General features: G+C 37.5%; 1 protein-coding gene across 1 annotated transcript in view; it reads left to right on the plus strand.

The window, feature by feature from the left end:
- The window catches only part of PSD3 (pleckstrin and Sec7 domain containing 3), a 440,689-nt gene that overhangs the window by 284,648 nt on the left and 133,332 nt on the right, over window positions 1–22,709 (plus strand). Inside the window, exon 11 of the mRNA XM_021681565.1 lies at window positions 3,960–4,153. Within this exon, the coding sequence (XP_021537240.1) occupies window positions 3,960–4,153 (194 nt within the window). The remainder of the gene's footprint in view (window positions 1–3,959; window positions 4,154–22,709) is intronic.

Here is a 22,709-nt window from a genome sequence, read left to right on the forward strand (position 1 = left end):
TATAAAAGTCATTTTCAGGCATTGAGGTGTGGGGGAAGTAGGGAACAGCTGGTAAAAGTATGTAATAAGTTAAAAGTATGGTTATAAGTTATAAGATGGATGAGATCTGAGGAAATAATGGATAACATGGTGACTACAGTTAATAACACTGTGTTGAATAATTGAAAGTTTCTGAGAGTAGAACTTAAAGGTTTTCACACAAAAAATATTTGTATATACATATATGTAAATATGTAAAGTGATGGGTGTGTTAACGCAATGAAGTGACTTTTTTCATGATATATATGTATATTAAATCCTCATACTGTATACTTTAAATATCTCACATTAAATTGTCAATTAAAAAAACTAATAAAGCAACATAGAAGAGGAAATGTAATCCATATAATAACAAATTGTAATTTTTCAGGATTTTTGCAGTATCCAGAAGGTATTTCCTGAACATCATAGTGACCATTAATTTTAAATAAATTAATAAATAACTAAATCTCTTACATTGCATAAATCAGTTATTCCAGAGGGAGAGGAAGATGGCAGCAGAGTAGGAGGACCCTAGACTAATGTTGTTCCATGAACACAAACTAGGTAACTATCAAATCCTAAATAACCCAGAAATTGACATGAAGACTGACAGAACAAACTCCACAACTAAAGGAAGAGAAGACATTGAATATGGTAAGGAGTGCAGAGAAGTGATTTGGGGGAGAAACAGATGCGAGGTACTACAGAGGGGAGAGAAGTGTGGCTGTAGAGAAGGATAAAAGAGGAGCACACAGGGGAACACACAAGGAGAACATTTCCCCAAAGCCATTGGTTTGGAAGACAAGAGGGGCTGGATTTTATGTATTCTTGCCATCAGAGGGGCTTAGAGCCTGGAGTTTTAAAGGTCAGCAGGCTTGCCTGGCATAGAGACCAGAAGGCACTGTGCTGCTCCTGAAGAAAAGGCAGGCAAAGCAGAGGGAACTAGACATCATTAATGCTAAGCAAAATAAGTCAGTCAGGGAAAGACAAATACCATATGATTTCACTCATATGTGGAATTTAAGAAACAAAACAAATTAATAAAGGGACAAAAAAAGAAACAAACCAAGAAACAGTCTCTTAAGTGTAGAGAACAAACTGATGGTTACTAGAAGGGAGGTGGGTGGGCAGATGGGTTAAAGAGGTGATGGGGATAAAGGAATGCACTTGTTGTGATGAGCACCAGGTGATGAATGGAAGTGTTTAATCACTATGTTGTACAAACTATTACACTGTATGTTCACTAACTGGAATATAACTGGAATATAAAAACTTTTAAAAATGTATTAAAAAATCAGTTGTTCTTCAGTAAAGTTGGGAGCAGGGAGACAAATGGATAAGCAAAATAAATATGGTATACCACAAAATGAAATAATACTTAGCAATAAAAGGAAACAAACTATTGATTTGCACAATATGGATGAATCTTAAATATAATTTGCTGAGTAAAAGAAACCAGTTTTATGCCATTTTGAAAAAGGGAAATCTATAGGGATGGAGGACATCAGTAATTTTCAAGAATTGGTAGGGGAAAGGAATTAACTAAAAGAGGGACGCAGGAGGCAATTTTCTATATACAGTGAACACATCTAGTACCTAGATTTGGTTTCTAAATACCGTTGTCCAGCAAGAAGAACTGAACTTCTTGGAGACATTTCTTCCAGGGTCGAGATAAGGAAAATTTAAGATGAGCTTAGAAGCATCTTCTTGTGGTACCTAAAAGAAATGCTTGAAAAACAAAAAAGGAAAAAGAGGGAGGTATGTTCAAAGGAGACAGAAGCCTCCTTGATAGAACTCCTAGTGGCCAAAGCTGAAAAAAAATGGAGCAATAAATTTAATAATGATAGTGTTTTATTATGCAAAAGAATAAGATTATATCCATGTGTCCATACTTACAGAAGAATTCCAATTACTAATGTAGAACAAATGAGGGAAATAAAAAAACACCATTAGAGCAGCACAATAATAACTGTCATAGGCAGGATCCACTGATGAATGCTCATATTAGTGTTCTGAAGTTTAAGGAGAAACAGGCTATTTTCATAGTCACAAATTTTGCCCAAAACATTTGCAAAAGAAAATTGTAACATTACAGAATAGAAACTTGTCAGACAGCACCTTAACCAAGTAATCAAGGTTAATACCACTACTCATAAAACATATATACCCTCATCTGATGCACTGAGAGGGTGCATCAGTATGATATCCTTCCCAAAAATGTACAACCTCAATCTAATCAAACAAACCTAAATTGGGGATATTCTATAACATAACTACCAGTTCTAATACTCTTCAAAATGTCAAGGTCATGAAAGACAAGGAAGGAGTGAGGTTCTGTTGGTGACTGGAGAAAACTAAGAAATCATAACAACTACATGCACTGTGGGATCATGGATAGGATCCTGGAACAGAAAAAAAAATTAATGAAAAAATTGGTAAAGTCTGAATAAAGTCTTAAGTTTAATTCATAGTATTGCATTATTGCTTTCTTCATTTTGAAATTTTTACTATGGTTATGTAAGTTGTTAACATTAGGGGGAACTGGGTAATGGGCAGATGGGAATGTATGTACTATCTTTACAAATCTAAAAATCTCAAAATTAAAAATTAGGTATAGATGTCTAAGGGCCCAGTGTTGTTTTTATATATCTCACAATAATCAAATAGCAGTGGAGAAAAAAAGACTATTTTAATTTGATCACCAAATAAACACTTTCAATAATTATTAATTTTCTCGTTTCTTTAAAATATATTTTGGGAAAAAATAATAAATAAATATATTTTGGTTGTGGTTATTTGGAAGTTTTAATAAAAATATTCACTAATCAATATCTAATAAGCAATTAAACCAGAGGTGATTGAGGAAATTGAACAGGTGAACTAAGACAAATGCTCTTAATTTGGTGCTGTGTTTTTTAGCAGTATATCAGAGTTTATTAATTTTCTTGTTCTCTTCATTCCTCTTTATTAATTGAATGTAACCATCTATTTTCTGCCTCCTTCATACTTAATGTACATTAGAATCTCAGAGTTAAATTTGCCCTCCTTGAAGGATCAGAGATTTTTTTTTTAAGATTTTTTTATTTATTTGGGGCCAAGGGGAGAGCAGAACAGGGGGGAAGAGCAGAGGGAGAGAGAGAAACAGGCTTCCTGCTGAGCAAGGAGCCAGATGTGGGTCTCAATCTCAGGACCTTGAGATCATGACCTGAGGCCAAGGCAGACGCTTAACCAACTGAGCCACTCAGGCACCCCGGAACAGAGATTTTAAAAAAGATTGGCCAATTACAGGTTTTCTCAGTGGCTGTTAGGGTGCCCCACACTTCTATGGCAGTTGAGAAAGTAGTCGCTATAAGATGCCAAAGCACTGTGGATGACACCACCATCCTACCTCATTAATAGCTTTACCAGGGGTTTCAGTATAAGAGAATTACCTGTTATTTGGCAGCTATAGTTCAGTATTATTCATTGGACTGAATCTATAATTATTTGTTGTATTCTGTATACTTGGCAATGTGCTAAACCATGTAGAAATCAAAAATCAAAATCAAAATCGTGATCTCTACCAAAGAATCCCCACTCTTTTGAAAGAGGACAGACATGAAGGCACTGTAGTGGGTAGAAAGAGCAAAGGCTTTAGTGATTTTGCAGTCATATCCTTACTATCTCTTTCTTTGATTACTAGATCTGTGGCCTTGGGCATTTATTTAAACTCTCTGAGTTTGTTTCCTTATCTCTAATATGGGATACTAATGTCAGTCTTAGAAAATCGTTATGATCATTAATACCTGGCATATAGACACATAGTAAATGATACCTGTTATTACAGTTTTTGTTATCAAGACTGATAGACTATTGGAAAACATGGTAGTTTATTACATGAAATAACTTTGTTCATTGAATATTATGTTAGGTGCTCAATCTGTGTTTTCTCCCTTTAGAGATGATGAAGAGAAAAAAAAATCTCCATCCGAAGGTACTGATGAGAAGGCTAATGGAACACATCCAAAGACCATCAGTCGTATTGGGAGCACTACCAACCCATTCTTAGATATTCCTCATGACCCAAATGCTGCTGTGTACAAAAGTGGATTCTTGGCTCGGAAGATCCATGCAGATATGGATGGAAAGAAGAGTAAGCACAATTTGTTGTCATTGTCTGTTTTGTTTATTTCATCTTGAGGCCCAAAATGTAAAGTGAATTTATTTGAAGTAGTCAAGGATGAAGAAAAATTATATTAGGTTTATCTAGAGAAGTATTTAACTGAAGTTTGATGAAGCCTCTAACCCTAAGTCAGAAATCCATTGTGGCACCTGCTCTTCTCCAAGTAGAATTATAGAGCTTCAGAAATGAAAGACGTCATACAGATTATTCATTTCCAACCTTTTATTCATTTATTTACTCTTGCCTTCAATAAATAATTCTGGGTACTTAACTATGTACTAGACATAAAAAATGTAGCAGCAAATGGGATGGGCAAGGTCCCTGTCTTCATGGAGTTTACATCTCTGGTGGTTGAGGGGAAGAGTGAATTTATAACACAGCATAATCAATAATGTAAGATCCCACAGACAAGGAAGGGAAAGAATGGCAGTCTGCACACATTTGAAGGGATTGGCCTTTATGGAAGATGGATAGGTGTTTCGTAGGCAAGCATGGTATAATTAGTACTGGAAAATTAAAGGAGTCCATCTGACGGTTCTGTGAAGTATAAGACATAGTTATCTACTGACAGGTAATAGTGTTTGAGATTTGAAAGAAATGAAGTATGTTTTATGCTTAGAATAACCTATGCAAAAAGTGAAATAGCAATTTGATATAGTTGAACAGGCTAAGGTAAGCTAGTATGTATGCTCAGAATTAGTGGGTTAAACCTTTAGGGTGTTCCTACCTACCTACAGACACAAATATGCACTGCTTGGATGGATAGTACCACTACTTCTATCTGTGGCTGGGTACTTTGTTAGCACATTCTGTTGGGTTACAGTCAAGAGAAATATTGTAATAGAGTGGCTTTGACACTGACTTACGATGCTGAGTATGTTTCTCAGTTTTTCCAAGTTCCTTAGGAGTACCTCTACCATATATCCTGTACACTCTATATACTAGCCTATTAGACTACTAAATTTTCTCAAAGAGAATTGTTTCAGGACTCTTGTAGTGGCAAGTGACAGCAAGTCTAACTGGCTTAGGAAAAAAAAGGCAAGGACACATTTAAAATGAAGAATGTTGCCAGGACCCTTTGTCCATTTCTGTCTCTGCATTATATTGCATGTCACCTTTACTCTTTGAAATAGGTCTCTTTTACATGGCTGGATATATGATTATTAGCAGCATTTTAGAGCAAGTGTTCAATTTTGTCAACAAAAAGTGTTCTCCTTCTTTCCTGATTTTGAATTTACTATATTCTGGGTACAACCCTGATTTGTATGACTGAGAGATGGAATACTGTAATTGTCAGCACTCACTTGGTTGAAATGCAAAGAGGGAAAGTTCCCTCAAGAATGAATAAGATACAGTTCTCATAGAAAAGGGATTCTTTTTGGTGGACAAAGCACTAGATATTCATCTCTTTGTTGCCAGCATACACACACACCCTTTCTCCAGCCAATTCAAGCAAAGCTTTTGGTAAACATAGTACCATTTTTCATTTATAACCACAGATATACTTATCTCTGTCCCACATGTCATGCCTAAGAGTGGCTCCCATCTCCAAGGTTTAAATTTGCTGGTACTGTCCATTTTCCCTAGGTAAGGATGTAAATTCACTCTATAGGCTAAATGAAAAATACAGAAATATCTGACGTACTTTGTATAAAGTACTAGAAGCAAAGAGCAGAATAACTGCAGTTGAAAATACCAATTCAGGAAAGGCAGAAAAGGAAGCAAAACAGCAATCATTGGTTCGGTGTATTTTACTACATTCTGCAAAGTTAACCTACTTGAGCATCTTTTCATTGATTCACTTCCTTAGCAATGGATTGACATAATTGATTAACTGATTTCAAAGAGTCCCCAGATTCATCCTGCCAGTGAAATTTTCTTTCTGTCTTGTTTTCCTGGGACACTTCTAAGGATTATTGGAGAGAATTCCCTTCACGGAAGCTCTGCTCCCTTAGCAGCCCACTGTATATAAGTATAGGTACAAAACCTGGGAGTTCCTTAGTAGTTGAGCCATCATAGACCTTCTATATCACGCTAGATTTTCCTGCCAATATAACCTCCTTTAAAGCCTTAGTTAACTCCTTTGAGAACTTCAGATTCATTAGGGCAATTTTAAGTGTCATGGGACTTTTACCTTTTTAGCAACTTAAGAATTTCTGCCTAGGTGAGGCGCTCCCCCCCAAAGACCAGCACAGGCCCCTGTGCACATCATGTCCCTAAAGCCTAGAGTGTTAAAAGTCAGCAGGTTTGGCTGGGATACAGCTCAGAAGGCACTATACTGTTCCTGGAGAGAAGTCAGACAAACAACCCAGAGGCAGACTATAGAAACAGCAATCTGAAAAACACCTGAAACAAACAGTGGGGAGATTATTCATTCTTCTTGGCTTGCCTCCCTGAGAGGCAAGCATGCACAGATACTCCTCTCCAGGAACAGAGGAACTGGCTAGGGCCATTTCCTCCGCCACCCCGCAGCATAAACACAGAGCCACCTGCAGTAAGCAGCACAGTGCCCACACTGGCTGTCTAACCTGCTTATACCAAGCCTCACATCCCTGTAATCTGGTAATACTGCCCTTCTCAGTGAAGCTTGCCTCAATCCCAGTGCCACAGGCCCTTTCCACAGAAGACCAGCAGAAGCCCCTGCCCACACGACAGCTGCTGACCAGAGAGTTCTGCATGGCTTCAGTTCAAGTGGAACTTTCAGGTCTCATTTAACACACAGACCAAAGTGAACCTAGTTAAAACATGCCACATTCTAGCCAAAGACCAAATACTTCCCACTGCAGGCAAGGAGAGCCCCTACAGAAACTGGCCCGAAGGATACAGCAGCCAAAACACAGTAGCAGAGGGCATGCAGCACACACCAGAGACACTATCTGAAGTACCAGGCCCTGCCTATATGATCTCTTCTTCATAAAGCCGTGATTATCAGGAGCGGGAAACATACAGGCTTTTCTAACACAGAGAAGAAGAGAGACTTAAACAAAATGCCCGAGATCTAAGCAGAACAGATACAAGTAATATGACTGATGGGGAATCCAAAGCAATAGTCATAAGGATACTAGCTAGCTTGAGAAAAGAAGACCAGGGAGACGCTTACCACAGAGATACAAGAGTAAAAAAACAGTCAGAAATGAAAAATTCAGTAACTGAGATTCGAAACAACAAATGCAACAACCAAACAATGATGCAACGAACACAAGGATGGAAGAAGCAGAGGCACAAAAAAGCGACATGCAAGATAAAATAATGAAACATAAGCTGAACAAAAGAGAGAAAGAATTTTGCAATATGAGAATATACTCAGGGAATTCAGTGACTCCATCAAATGTAATAACATTCATATAGGTGTACTAGAAGAAGAGCACAGAGAAAAGAGGACAGGGAATTTATTTCAGAAAATAATATGTGAAGATTTCCCTAATCTGGGAAAGGAAACAGGCATCCATATCTGGGAAGCACCAAGAAATCCCATCAAAATTAACAAAAGCTGGGGTGCCTGGGTGGCTCACTCAATTAAGCATCTGACTCTTACATCTCAGGTCATGATCTCAGGGTCATGAGATTGAGCCCTGTGTTGTGCTACGTGCTCAGCAGGGAATCTGCTTGAGATTCTCTCTCCCTCTTCCTCTAATCCTCCCCCACACTCTCTCTCTCAAATAAATAAATCTTTCTAAAAATCAACAAAAGCTGGCCAAGAACATGACATTGTAATTAAATTTTGTAAAATACACTGATAAAGACAAAAGTCTTAAAAGCAGCAAGACAAAAACAAGTCCCTAACTTACAAGGAAGACCCACAAGGCTAGCTTCAGATCTCTCAACACAAATTTGGCAAGCTAAGAGGGAGTGGCATGATAAATTCATAGTACTGAATGGGAAAAATCTGCAGCCAAGAATACTCTTATCTAACAAGGAATAGAAGGAAAGATGAAGAGTTTCCCAAAGAAAAGCTAAAGGAGTTCATGGCCATTAAACCAGCCCTACAAGAAATATTAAAGGGGACTTTGAGTAGAAAAGAAAGACCAAAGTGACAAAGACAAGAATGTAATAGAGAAAATCTCCCAAAATAACAAAACAAGTAATAAAATGGCACTAAATACATATCTATCAATAATTACTCTAAAGGTGGGGTGCCTGGGTGGCTCAGTCATTAAGCATCTGCCTTCGGCTCAGGTCATGATCCCAGGGCCTGGGATCGAGCCCCGCATCAGGCTCCCTGCTCCTCGGGAAGCCTGCTTCTCCCTCTCCCACTCCCCCTGCTTGTGTTCCCTCTCTCACTGTGTCTCTCTCTGTCAAATAAATAAATAAAATCTTTAAAAAAAAAAATTACTCTAAATGTAAATATGTAAATGAACTAAACACTCCAATCAGATACATGGTGTCAGAATGTATTAAAAAAAGAAGACCCATTTATATGCTGCCTACAAGAAATTCATTTTAGACCTAAAGACACCTGTGCATTGAAATTGATGGAATGGAGATATACTTGTCATGCAACTGGACATCAGAGTAAAGCCAGATTAGTAATACTTCTATCTGACAAACTAGACTTTAAACCAAACACTATGAGATGAAGGGCATTATATCATAATAAAGGGGACAATCTAAAAGTAAGATCTAATAATTGGAAGTATTTATACACACAACGTGGAGGCACCCAAATACATAAAACAATAACAAACATGAAGGAACTCATTAATAATAATAGAATAAGAGTAGGGGACTTTATCACCCCACTTACATCAACGGACAGATCATCTAAGCAGAAAATCGACAAGGAAACAATAACTTTGAATGACACACTGGACCAGATGAACTTCACAGATATATTTAGAATATTTCATCCTAAAGCAGCAGAACTCACTTTAATGCAGGTTCTTTTTGAGTGCACATGGAACATTGTCCAGAATAGATCATATACTAGGTCACAAATCAGGCCACAAAAAGTACAAAAAGATTGAAATCATGCCATGCATCTTTTCTGACCAGAGTGCTATGAAACTTAAAGTCAACCACAAATATTATATATATGTATATATATACATATATATATATATATATATATATATCACAAATACATGGTGGTTAAACGACGTGCTACTAAACAATGAATGGGTTAGCCAGGAAGTCAAAGAAGAAATAGAAGCCAGACTTATCAAAAAGAAAAGAGAAAGGAATCAAATAAAATCAAAAGAGGAGACAAAAAATAACCACCAACACCACAGAAATAAAATTATAAGAAATATTATTGGGTGCCTGGGTGGCTCAGTCATTAAGTGTCTGTCTTCAGCTAGGTCGTAATCCCAGGGTCCTGGGATCGAGCCCCGCATTGGGCTCCCTGCTCAGTGGGAAGCCTGCTTCTCCCTCTCCCACTCGCCCTGCTTGTGTTCCCTCTCTCACTGTGTCTCTCTCTGCAAATAAATAAATAAAATCTTAAAAAAAAAAAGAAAAAATATTATGAAAAACTATATGCCCACATATTGGACAACCTGAAAGAAATTGATGTATTCCTAGAAACATGTGAACCACCGAAACTGAAACAGGAAGAAATAGAAAACTTGAAGAGACCAATAACTAGCAAAGAAATTGAATTAGTCCAGGGCTACGTGACTTCATGGGTCAATTCTATCAAACATTTAAGTGACAGTGATTACCTATTCTTTTCAAACTATTTCAAAAAATAGAAGAGGTAGGAAAACTTCCACATTCATTCTGTGGGGCCACAATTACCCTGAATTCAAAAATAAAGACTCCACTAAAAGAGAGAACTAGAGGCCAATATCCCTGATGCTTATGGATGTACAAGTTCTCAATAAAATAGTAGCAAACCAAATCAAACAGTACATTAAAAAAATCATTCATCACTATCAAGTGGGATTTATGCCTGGCCTGTAAGGGTGGTTCAATATTAGTAAATAAATCAAAATAATACACCACAAAGAAAGGACAAGAACCATATGATCCTTTCAATAGATGAAGAAAAAGCATTTGAAAAAAACTATATAACATCCATTCATGATGAAAAAAAAAAATCCTCAACAAAGTAGGGTTAGAGGGAACATCCCTCAACATATAATAAAGGCCATATATGGAAAAACCCACAACTAATATTCTCTTCAATGGGGAAGACCTAGGAGCTTTTCCTCTATGGTCAGGAACAACACAGGGATGTCTACTCTCACCACTATTATTTAACATAGTACTGGAAGTCTTAAGCATCAGCAGACAACAGAAAGAAATAAAAGGCATTCAAACTGGCAAGGAGGAAGCCAAACTTTCACACTTCACAGACAACATGATGCTCTTATGTAGAAAACCCAGCAGACTCCACCAAAAAATTGCTAAAACTCATACATGAATTCAGCAATGTCTCAGGATAAAAAAATCAATGTACAGAAATCTATTGCATTTCTCTATGCCAATAACAAAGAAGCAAAAATCAAGGCATCGATCCCATTTATAATTGCACCAAAACCTGTAAGATACCTAGGAATAAACCTAACCAGAGAGGTACTCTGGAAACTATAGAACACTTATGAAAGAAATTTAAGTTTGAGACCCTTACAACAGGTTACTTTCTTTTCTATTTTCCTAGCATTTGTGCTATAGTCATCTGTTTTCCTTGTGTATAAAACTCATAGTACATTGTGATTATTTTTGCTTTAAATAGAAATGTAGTTTTTACTTTTACCCACACATTGACTATTTCTGGTATACCAAGTTTCCTTTTTCATTTTCAAATTTCCATTTAGTATCTTTTCTTTTTCTGCTTAATTTCCCTTAATATTTCTTGTAGTAAAGTCCTGCTAGCAAGAAATGTTCTCTTGTTTTATTGGTTTTGAAAAAAATGTACACTGCATCTTAATTTTTGGAATTTTTGATTACTGGTTGTAAAATTATTTGGCAATGTTTTCCTTTTCCTTCAGTAATTTAAAAATGTTCTATTTTTCAATGCCCTGTGTGGTTTCAGACAAAAAGCCTGCTGACATTATTTATTTCTCTGTACCTATCATGGTTTTATTTTTTCTCTCTGGCTGCTTTCAAGATTTTTCTTTTTCTTTTTGATTTTCAGTGATTTTATTATGAGCTGCCTTAGTGGGGTTTTTCTTTTTGTTTTTCTTGTCTGGTGTTGATTGAAGTTCTTGTATTCATCAGATTATATTTTTCACCAATTATGGAAATCTTTTAGCCATTATTTCTATAGCACCCACCCCTCTTTCTAGGATTCTCCTTTCCTATATATTTGACTACTTGATATTACACAAAAAGTTCATTAAGGCTCTGTTCAATTTTTTTCTAAATCTTTTTTATAATTTCAGAACTTTCTTTATTGCATGTCTTCAGTTTTACCATAGTATTTGTCATTTCATACATAGTATTTTTTTTTTTTAATGAGAGCGTGGAGGGAGGGGCAGAGGGAGAGGAGAGGGAATCTTAAGCAAGTGTACACTCAGCACAAAGCCCAACTCAGGGCTTGATATCATATCCCTGAGATTCTGTCCTGAGCTGAAAACAAGAGCCACCCAGGCACACCATATATATAGTATTTATTTTTGAAACTGCATCTTGAATCTTTTCTATCCTCCACTTCTCTCATTATCAAGTTTTTAATGTCCTTGAGCATATTTTTCATATTTACAAGAGCTGTATTAAGGTCCTTCTCTTTGATTCTTCTCTCCCTGTGATTTCCAGAACTGTTACTTTAATTTTCCTGCTACCTCTAGGTTATAGTTTTCTTTTTCTTTGCATTCCTAGTAATTTTTTATTTGAATGCCAGATGTGACATTTTGGGAGACTGGATTTAGTTATATTCCATTAAAGAATGTTGGATTGTATCTTATTGTCTAGATAAGTAACTTATGAATTAACTGAATCCTTCAGAGGCTTGCCTTTACTCTTTGTCAAGGTATATCCAAATCAACCTTTATTCTGGAACTTATTTAGCTTCATCCTGGGGACTATTATTAGTGTTTAGCCTCTAACCCTGGTATTACAAAGTGTTTCTCTCCTCTGTTTGATGAAAATACAGACTATTTCTACTCCCACATGAGCTTTTGAAATTGTTCATTCCACTACTGTTTGGTTATTTTTTTCACATGTGACCACATCAGTGCTCTAGCCAAGACCTGGGAATTCCTCTGCAGATCTCCAGAACTATCCTCTTGGGTGGCTTTCCTCCCTTGTGCTCTGATGAACAAATTCTAGCCACCTCAACCTCACAAAAGTCAGCACAAGTTCCTAACTATTGTTTGGCACCCTCTTTCACTATTGGCTTAGATACTTCCTTCAAGCAGTTATCTGGGCTTACCTCTTTTGTTCCTTTCTCTTTAGAATCAATTCAAAGCTGCCTAATGTACAACATCTGGAAACTTTTGTTTCATATGTATTGTTCTGTTTTCTACTTGTTATGAAAGGAGAGAAGTTTTTGTAGCAGTTAACCTTTCATAGACATAAGGAGAACTAAACTGGTTACTGATCACTTTTGTTAAGAAATTTTTTCTAGTTGCCTCAGACCTCAAGACTTAATATTTACTGAGCTATGAAAAGTGAAATGGAATTCTAATACCAAGCTCCATGGAGAAAAACTGAGAGCTTTTCCTGTATGGTCAGGAACAAGACAGAGATGTCTACTCTCACCACTATTGAACGTAGTACTGGAAATCTTAAGCATCAGCAATCAGACAACAAGAAGAAATAAAAGGCATCCAAATCGGTAGGGAGGAAGTCAAACTTTCACACTTCGCAGACAACATGATACTCTATGTAGAAAACTGAACAGACTCCACCAAAAAATTGCTAAAACTCATACATGAATTCAGCAAAGTCACAGGATATAAAATCAATGTATAGAAATCTGTTACATTTCTCTATGCCAATAATGAAGCAGCAGAAATCAAGGAATCGATCCCATTTATAATTGCACCAAAACCTGTAAGATACCTAGGAATAAACCTAACCAGAGAGGTAAAAGATCTGTATTCTGGAAGCTATAGAACATTTATAAAAAGTTGAAGAGGATACAAAGAAACGGAAAAGCATTCCATGCTCATGGATTAGAAGAATAAACATTGTTAAAATGTCTATACTACCCAAAGCACTCTACACATTCAGTGCAATCCCTATCAAAATACCACCAGCATTTTTCACAGAGCTCGAACAAATCTAAAATCTGTATAGAACCACAAAAGACCCCGAATAGCCAAAGTAATCCTGAAAAAGAAAAGCAAAGCTGGAGCCATCACAATTCTGGACTTCAACCTATGTTACAGCTCTGTAGTGATCACAGCAGTATGGTACTGGCACAAAAACAGACACATCGATCAATGAAACAGAATAGAAAACCCAGAAATAAACCCACAGCTATATGGACAACTACTCTTCAATACAGCAGGAATGAATATCTAGTGAGAAAAAAGACATCTCTTCAACAAATGGTGTTGGGAAAACTGGATGGCAACATGCAAAAGAATGAAACTGGACCAGTTTCTTATACCATACCCAAAAATAAATTAAAAATGGATGAAAGACCTAAATATGAGATAGGAAACGATCAAAATCCTAGAGAACACAGGGAGCAACCTCTTTGACCTCGGCCAGAGCAACTTCTTACTACTCATATCTCTGGAGGGAAGGGAATAAAAAGCAAAAATAAACTATTGTGACGTCTTCAATTTAAAAAGCTAATGCACAGTAAAAGAAACAATCAACAAAACTAAAAAACAGCCTGCGGAATGGGAGAAAATATTTGCAAATGCCATATTTGATAAAGGGTTAGTATCCAAAATATATAAAGAACTTGTCAAACTCAACACCTCAAAAATAAATAATCCATTTAAGAAATAGGCAGAAGACATGAATATAGACATTTTTCCAAAGAAGACATCCAGATGACTAACAAAAACATGAAAAGATGCTCAACATCACTCATCATCAGGGAAATACAAATAAAAACCACAATGAGATACCACCTCACACCTGTCAGAATGGCTAAAATGAACAAAACAGGAAACAACAGATCTTGGCACAGATGTGGAGAAAGGGGAACCCTCTTACGCTCTGTTGATGGGAATGCAAACTGGTGCAGCCACTGTAGGAAACAGTATGGAAGTTCCTCAAAATGTTAAAAATAGAACTACCCTTGTGACGCAGCAATTGCACTACTAGGTATTTATCCAAAGGTTACAGAAATACGGATTCAGAGGGGCACCTGCACCCTGATTTATTAGCATTATCAACAACAGCCAAATTATGGAAGGAGCCCAAATATCCATTGACTGATAACTGGATAAAGAAATTGTGGTATAGGTGTTAAGGAGTTAAGGTGTATAGGAGTTAAGATGGCAGAGTAGTAGGGGTACCCTACCCTGGTCCTGCCTCTCCCTTGAACACAGCTAGGGTAATATCAAATCATTTTAAACACCGAGGAAATTGATCTGTGGATTAAGAGAACAGTCTGCACAGTTAGAGGGACTCTAAGAATGTGGCATGTACAAGGTGCAGTGATGTGAATTGGAGGAGAGAAAAGCCATGGTGCTGTGAAGGGGAGGAGGGAGCACTTTCCATGGAGGAAGGAGAGCAAGAGAATGAGAGAGGGGGACAGAGAGCAGCATGTTGGTTCACACAGGAAAAACACTTCCCCAAAACCATTGACTGGGGAATCCAGAGTAATGGACTTTCGCAAGTTTTTACAAGCAGGAGAGTTCAAAGTTTGAAGTTTTAGAAGACAGTGCCATTCACAGGAGTCCAGTGGGGGGGTGGGCAGCATTTCTCCTGGAGAGGAGGAGGGCGGAGACCTGGGAGCAGAAAGTATTGTGTAGGGATCCCCTGGGTCACACTGGGAGAGAATATTCCCCTTCCTGGGGTACATCTGGAAGAGGGTATATTGCCTCTCCAAGGAAAAAATACCCTCCAGGCACCATTGAGCAGCTGTTCATTAGCAAGGTACAGAAGTATGCACAGAGGGCAGATAACCTGTTCACAGCTTTTCATTGTGCTTTACCATAAACTCCAAGCACCTGCACTGCCATGCAGCTGCTCTCCTGGGACAGAACAGCACCAGACACAATGTGGTGAGGCTCGGCTCCAGAGGAGGGGAGTGGTCCATGCCATAGCAGGTCCTTTAAGATTTGGAGTTTTGTATCCCATCCAGGCACCAGACATAAAACACAGGAGAACTGTGGCGCTGGATGTGCCCATGGCTCAGGCACAGACAAATTGAGGGCAGGGATCAGCCTGGGACACCAGAAGGGAGGTTGTTCAATTTTCTTTTAGGGCTTTCTGAACAGTGTCAGCCCGAGCTCCCCTCTTTGGGATGAGAGATTGAGTGATGCCATCTTTCCCTCTCCCAACAGCATGATTGGACCTCAGTGAACAACACAGCACCCCCGGTGGAGTCTTGAGCCACTTACACCAAACCCCACCCCCCATGCCCTTGCAGGTGCATCTTTACTACAACAGGTTGGACTGTGAGCCAGCGCAGCAGGTGTCTCCCACAAAGGAGTAGCATAAGCCCCCTGCATGCGCCAAGTCTACTGATCATAGAGTGCTCCAAAGTGTCAACTTCAGTTCTGATGGAAGTAGGACCAGGCTTTCTTTTTTCTTTTTCCTTTGGAATCAGGTTTATAGTTTACAGTTTTCTGTTTGTTTGCTTTTCTCTTTTTTAGTATCAGGCTTTTTTTTTTTTTTCCTTTGGAATCAGACTTACTGCTTTTAGTTTGTGTATTTTTGGGGTTTTTGTCCTTTTCTCTCTTTTTGGATCAGGTTTAAAAAAACAGGCTTGTTGTATCAAACAAATCAAAGCATACCTGGTTAAATGTCTAAACACTGCCCACTACAAGCAAGGAGGAACTCTGCAGAGGACTGACCAATGGGAAAGGGCAGCCAGAACACAACAGCAGAGTGCACAGCATACACCAGAAACACTTCCTGAAGTGCCAGGCCCTGGACAGTGTATTACCACTTCTTGATATAGCATTACTCTCAGGAGCAGGGAACATAACAAGCTTTCATAACACACAAAAGACAGAAACCTAGACGAGACAGGATGGAGGAATTCTCCTCAAAAGAAAGATCAAGAAGAAATCACATCCAGGGATTTACTCAAAACAGATATAAGCAATATATCTGAACAAGAATTTAGAACAGCAGTCATAAGAATACTGGCTGGGCTTGAAAGAAGCATAGAAGACACTGGAGCTACCCTTGCTGGAGAGATAAAAAAACCTAAAAAGTAGTCAGGCAGAAAGAAAAAATGCTATAATTGAGATGCAAAACTGAATGGATAAAGTCAAAATGAGGATGGAAGAATCAGAGGACACAGTAGGTGATGGAGAAGTTAAAATTATGGAACATAATGAAGATGAAGAAAAGAGGGGAAGAAAACTGTTCAATCACGAAGTTAGGCTTAAGGAACACAGCAACTCCATAATGTGCAATAATATCCATATCATAGGAGTCCCAGAAGAAAAGCGGGATAAAGGGGCAGAAGGTTTATTTGAACAAATTATAGCTGAGAACTTTCCTAATCTGGGGAAAGAAACAGGCATTCAAGTCCAAGAGGCACAGAGAACTCCCCTCAAAATCAACAAAAACAGATAAACACCATGACATATCATGGTGAAACTTGCAAAATATAAAGATAAAGAGAGAATTCTGAAAGCAGCTAGGGACAAAAAAAAAGTCCTTTACCTACAAGGGTAGACATATAAGGTTAGCAGCAGACCTGGCCACTGAGGCTTACAAGGCCAGAAGAGAGGGCAGGAAATATTCAACATGCTAAGTGGGAAAAATATTTAGCCGTGAATACTTTATCCAGGGGGTGGCTCAGTTGGTTAAGCGTCTGCCTTTGGCTCAAGTCATGATCTCAAGGTCCTCGGCTCAGCAGGGGAGTCTGCTTCTCCCTCTCCCCCTGCTTGTGCTCTCTCTCTCTCTCTCTCAAATGAATAAAATCTTTTTTTTTTTTACAGATTTTATTTATTTATTTGAGAGAGAGAGAGCACAAGAGGGAGGAGAGGGAGAGGGAGAAGCAGACTCCCTGCTGAGCAGGGAGCCCGATGCGGGACTTGATCCCGGGACTCCAGGATCATGACCTGAGCCGAAGGCAGTCGCTTAACCAACTGAGCCACCCAGGCGCCCTCAAATGAATAAAATCTTAAAAAAAAAAAAGAACACTTTATCCAGCAAGGCTGTCATTCAGAATAGAAGAGATAAAGAGTTTCCAAGACAAGCGAAAACTATAGGAGTTAGTGAATTCTAAACCACCTGTGCAAGAAATATTAAAGGGAACCCTTTGAGCAGAAAAGAGAGACCAAAAACACAAAGACTAGAAAGGAACAGAGACAATCTATAGAAACAGCAACTTGACAGGTAATACAATGGCACTAAATTCATATCTATCAATATTATTCTGAATGTACATGGACTCAATGCTCCAACAAAAGACACAGGGTATCAGAATGGATAAAAAAAAAAAAAAACCTATTGATACACTGCTTACACAAGATGGACTTTAGACCCACAGACATCTCCAGATTCAGAGTGAGGGGATGGAGAACCATTTATCATTTATCATTTTAATGGACATCAAAACAAAGCTGGAATAGCCATACTTAATATCAGACAAACAACATTTTAAACCAAAGACTGTAATAAGAGATGAAGAAGGACACTGTATCATAATAAAAGGGTCTATCCAACAAGAAGATCTAACAGTTGTAAATATTTATGCCCCTAACTTCAGAGCAGACAAATATATAAATCAACTAATAACAAGGAAAGTCATTGATAATAATCCAATGACAGTAGGGGATTTTAATACTCCACTCACAGCAATGGACAAATCATCTAAGCAGAAAATCAACAAGGAAAAAGGGCTTTGAATGACACACTGGACCAGTTGGACTTCACAAATGCTTCAGAGCATTTCATACTAAAGCAGCAGAATACACATTCTTTCCAAGTACACAGGGAACATTCTCCAGAATAGGTCACATACTAGGTCAAAAATCAGGCCTCAACCAGTACAAAGACATTGAGATTATACCATGAATATTTTCAGACCATAATGCTGTGAAACTTGAAGTCAACCACAAGAAAAATTTGGAAAGACCACAAATACGTGGAGGCTAAAGAATATCCTACTAAAGAATGAATGAGCTAACCAAGAAATTAAAGAAATAAAAAAATACATGGAAGAATGAAAATGAAAACATGACAGTCCCATACCTTTGGCATGCAGCAAAGGTGGTCATAGGAGAGAAGTATATACCAACACAGGCCTTCCTTAAGAAACAAGAAAAGTCTCAAATATACAACATAACGTTACACCTAAAGGAGCTGGACAAAAAATAGCAAATAATGCCTAAAACCAGCAGAAGGAAATAATAAAGATTAGAACAGAAATCAGTGATATATAAATCAAAAAAACAGTAGAACATATCAATAAAACTAGGAGCTGATTCTTTGAAAGAATTAACAAAATCGATAAACCCCTAGTCAGACTTACCAAAAAGAAGAGAAAGGACCCAAATAAATAAAATCACAAAAGAGGAGAGATCACAACCAACACTGAATAAATACAAATGATTATAAAAGAATATTATGAGCAATTACATGCCAATAAATTGGGCAATCTGGAAGAAATGGATAAATTCCTAGAATCATATAAGCTATCAAAACTTCAGGAGAAATTAAAAAATTAGAACAGACTCATAACCAGCAAAGAAATTGAGTCAGTAATCAAAAATCTCCCAACAAACAAGAGTCCAGGGCTGGATGGCTTCCCAGGAGAATTCTTCCAAACACTTAAGAGTAATACTGATTTTTCTGAAACTATTCCAAAAAATAGAAATGGAAGGAAAACTTTGAAACTCATTCTATGAGGCCAGTATCACCTTGATTCCAAAACCAGACAAAGACTCCATTAAAAAGGAGAATTACAGACCAATATCCCTGATGAACATGGATTTAAAAATTCTCAACAAATACTAGCAAATTGAAAGCAACAGTACATTAAAAAAATTATTCACCACAACCAGGTGGGATTCATTCATTGGCTGCAGGGTTGGTTCAATATCCCCAAATTAATCAAGAGAAAGAAAGAAAAGGCATCCAAATCGACGAAGAAATCAAACTTTTCCTCCTCACAGACGACATGGTACTCTATGTTGAAAACACAAAGACTCTACCCAAAAATTGCTAGAACTTATACAGGAATTCAGCAAAGTGGCAAGATACAAAATTAATGCACAGAAGTCAGTGGCATTACTATACACTAACAATGACCCAGAAGAAAGAAATTAAGGAATCGATCCTATTTATAATTGCACAAAAAATCATAAGATACCTGGGAATAAACCTAACCAAGGAGGTAAAGGATCTGCACTCTGAAACTATAAAACACTCTTGAAAGAAATTGAGGAAGATAAAAAGATGGAAAAACGTTCCATGCTCATGGATTGGAAGAACAAATATTGTTAAAATGTCTGTGCTTCCCAGAGCAATCTATACATTCAATGCAATCCCTATCAAAATACCATCAACATTTTTCACAGAGCTGAACAAATGATACTAAAATTTTTAAGGAACCAGAAAAGACCCTGAATAGCCAAAGGAAAGTTGAAAAAGAAAACCAAAGCTAGTAGCATCGCAATACCAGACTTCAAGTTATAATAAAAAGCTGTAAGCATCAAAACAGTATGGTACTGGCACAAAAACAGAAACATAGAGCAGTGGTATAGAATAGAGAACCCAGAAATGGACCCTCAACCCTATGGTCAACTAATCTTTGGCAAAGCAGGAAAGAATATCCAGTGGAAAAAAGTCTCTTCAGTAAATGGTGTTGGGAAAATTGGACAACAACATGCGGAAGTATGAAACTGGACCACTTTCTTACACCACACAAAAATAAATTCAAAATGGATGAAAGACCTAAATGTGATTCAGGAAACCCTCAAAATCCTACAGGAGAATACAGGCAGAAACCTCTTTGACCTTGGCTGTAGCAACTTCTTACTAGACACGTTGCCGTAGGTAAGAGAAACAAGCTAAATGAACTTTTGGTTGGGGCATCTGAGTGGCTCCGTAGGTTAAGCATCTGCCTTCGGCTCAGGTCATGATCGCAGGGTCCTGGGATCAAGCCATGTTGGGCTTCCTGCTCAGTGGGGCATCTGCTTCTCCCTCTCTCTCTGCCCCTCCCCCTGCTCATGCGTGCACTCTCTCTCTCAAATAAATAAATAAAACCTTTTTTAAAAAGATAAAAACTTATGCACAGCAAAGGAAACAATCAACAGAACTATAAGGCAGCCTACAGAATGGGAGAAGACACTTGCAAATGATATACCTGATAAAGGGTTAATATCCAAAATCTGTTAAGAACTTGGCAAACTCAACACCCAAAAAAACAAATAACCCAGTTAAGGAATGGGCAGAAGACATGAATAGACATTTTTCCAAAGATGACATCCAGATGGCTAACAGACACATGAAAAGATGCTCAATATCACTCATCATCAGGGAAATACAAATCAAAACCACAATGAAATACCACCTCACACCTGTCAGACTGGCTAAAATTAACAACACAGGAAACAAGAGATGTTGGCGAGAATGCAGGTAAGAACCCTCTTGCACTGTTATGGGGAATGCAAACTGGTTCAGCCACTTGGGAAAATAGTATGGAAGTTCCTCAAAATGTTCAAAATAGAACTACCCGACGACCAAGCAATTGTACTACTAGGTATTTAACCAAAAGCTGCAAAAGTACAGATTCGAAGGGGTACATGCACCCCTATGTTTGAAGCAGAATTATCAACAATAACCAAACTATGGAAAGTGCCAAGCATCCATAGACTGATGAATGGATAAAGAATATTTGGTGTATGTATACAAAGGAATATTACTCAGCCATCAGATTGAATGAAATCTTGCCTTTTGTAATGATGTGGATGGAACTAGAGTGTATTCTACTAAGTGAAATAAGTCAGAGAAAGACAAATACCATATGATTTCACTCATATGTGGAATTTAAGAAACAATACAAATGAACAGAATGGATGGGTAGGAAAAATACAATAAGATAAAAATAGAGAGGGACGTAAACCATAAGAGACTCTTAAATATAGAAAACAAGCAGGTTTGCTGGAGGGGTGGTGGGTGGGGAATGGGCTAAATGAGTGATGGGAACTATAGAGGGCCCTTGTTGTGATGAGCAGTGGGTATTAATATATAAGTGACGAATCACTAAATACTACTCCTGAAACCAATACTACACTATATGTTAACTAACTTGAATTTAAATAAAAGTTGGAAGAAAAAAAAAAATGTATGTCCTGGAGATCAAAAGTAAAGTATAGTGAATATAGACAACAATATTGTATTGTAGTCCTCAAACTTGCTAAGAGACTAGATCTTAATTACGCATACCATGAAAAAAGAAATGACTGTGATCGACATGATAGCAGTGCTAACTATTGCTACAATGGCAATCATATCACAGTATATAAATGTATCAAGTCAACATGTTGTATACCTAAAATTTACATAATGTTATATGTCAAATATATTTCAAAAAAAATTAAACTGTAACTGAACAAAAGAAGACTTTCGGCAGTAATAGGATTACCTGAAGTTGGTAAAGAGCATATACCAAAATCCTATTTCCAACATCATACTTACTAGTGAAGGACTGAATACTTTCCCCCTGAGATTGGGAAGGGGGCAAGGATTTATATGCTTACCACTTTTACTCAACATAATACTGCAATTCTAGCCCGTACAATAAGGCAGGATAAAAAAATTAGAAAATTAGATGGAAAAAAAGAACTGTCTCTATTCGCGGATGATATGATTGCTATATATAAACTTCTAAGGAATCTACCAAAAAGTCCTAGGATTTACTGCAAAAGAAAAATCATAGTATTTAGTGTGAGGTCAGCCTTGTTGCAGATTAAAAGATCCACACAATAAAATATATCCTGTTTCTATATACTAACAATGAATATGTGGAAACCAAATTAAAAATGCAATTTCATTTACAATTACTTTAAAGAAAATATATTACTTAGTGTGGTGGATTGAATTGTGCCCCCAGTGTGACTTCATTTAGAGAAAAGGGTTTTAGGAATTGAGGTTAAATGATGTCCTAAAGTTAGAATCCTAATCCAATAGGATTGGTGGCCTTAAAAGAAGAGGAAGATCTCTCTCTTTCAGTCCCTCCACATGTATGTACTATGGAAATGCCATGTGAGTACTTGAGGAGAGCTCTTACTAGAAACCAACCATGCTTAACACCCTGATCTCACACTTCCAGGCTTCAGAACTGTGAGAAAATAAATTCCTGTTCTTTAAGTCACACAAATTATCTGTGATAATTTGTTATGGCAGCCCAAGCGGACTAAGACACTTAGGTATGCACTTAAAACATGTACAGTATTTGTGTGCTGAACATTACAATATTGTGATGAAAATAATCAAAGAACTAAGTAAATGGAGAGGCATACTATGTTCAGAAGTAGGAAAATACAGC

The sequence above is a fragment of the Neomonachus schauinslandi genome, chromosome 2, assembly GCF_002201575.2.
Source record: "Neomonachus schauinslandi chromosome 2, ASM220157v2, whole genome shotgun sequence".
Classification (NCBI taxonomy): domain Eukaryota; kingdom Metazoa; phylum Chordata; class Mammalia; order Carnivora; family Phocidae; genus Neomonachus; species Neomonachus schauinslandi.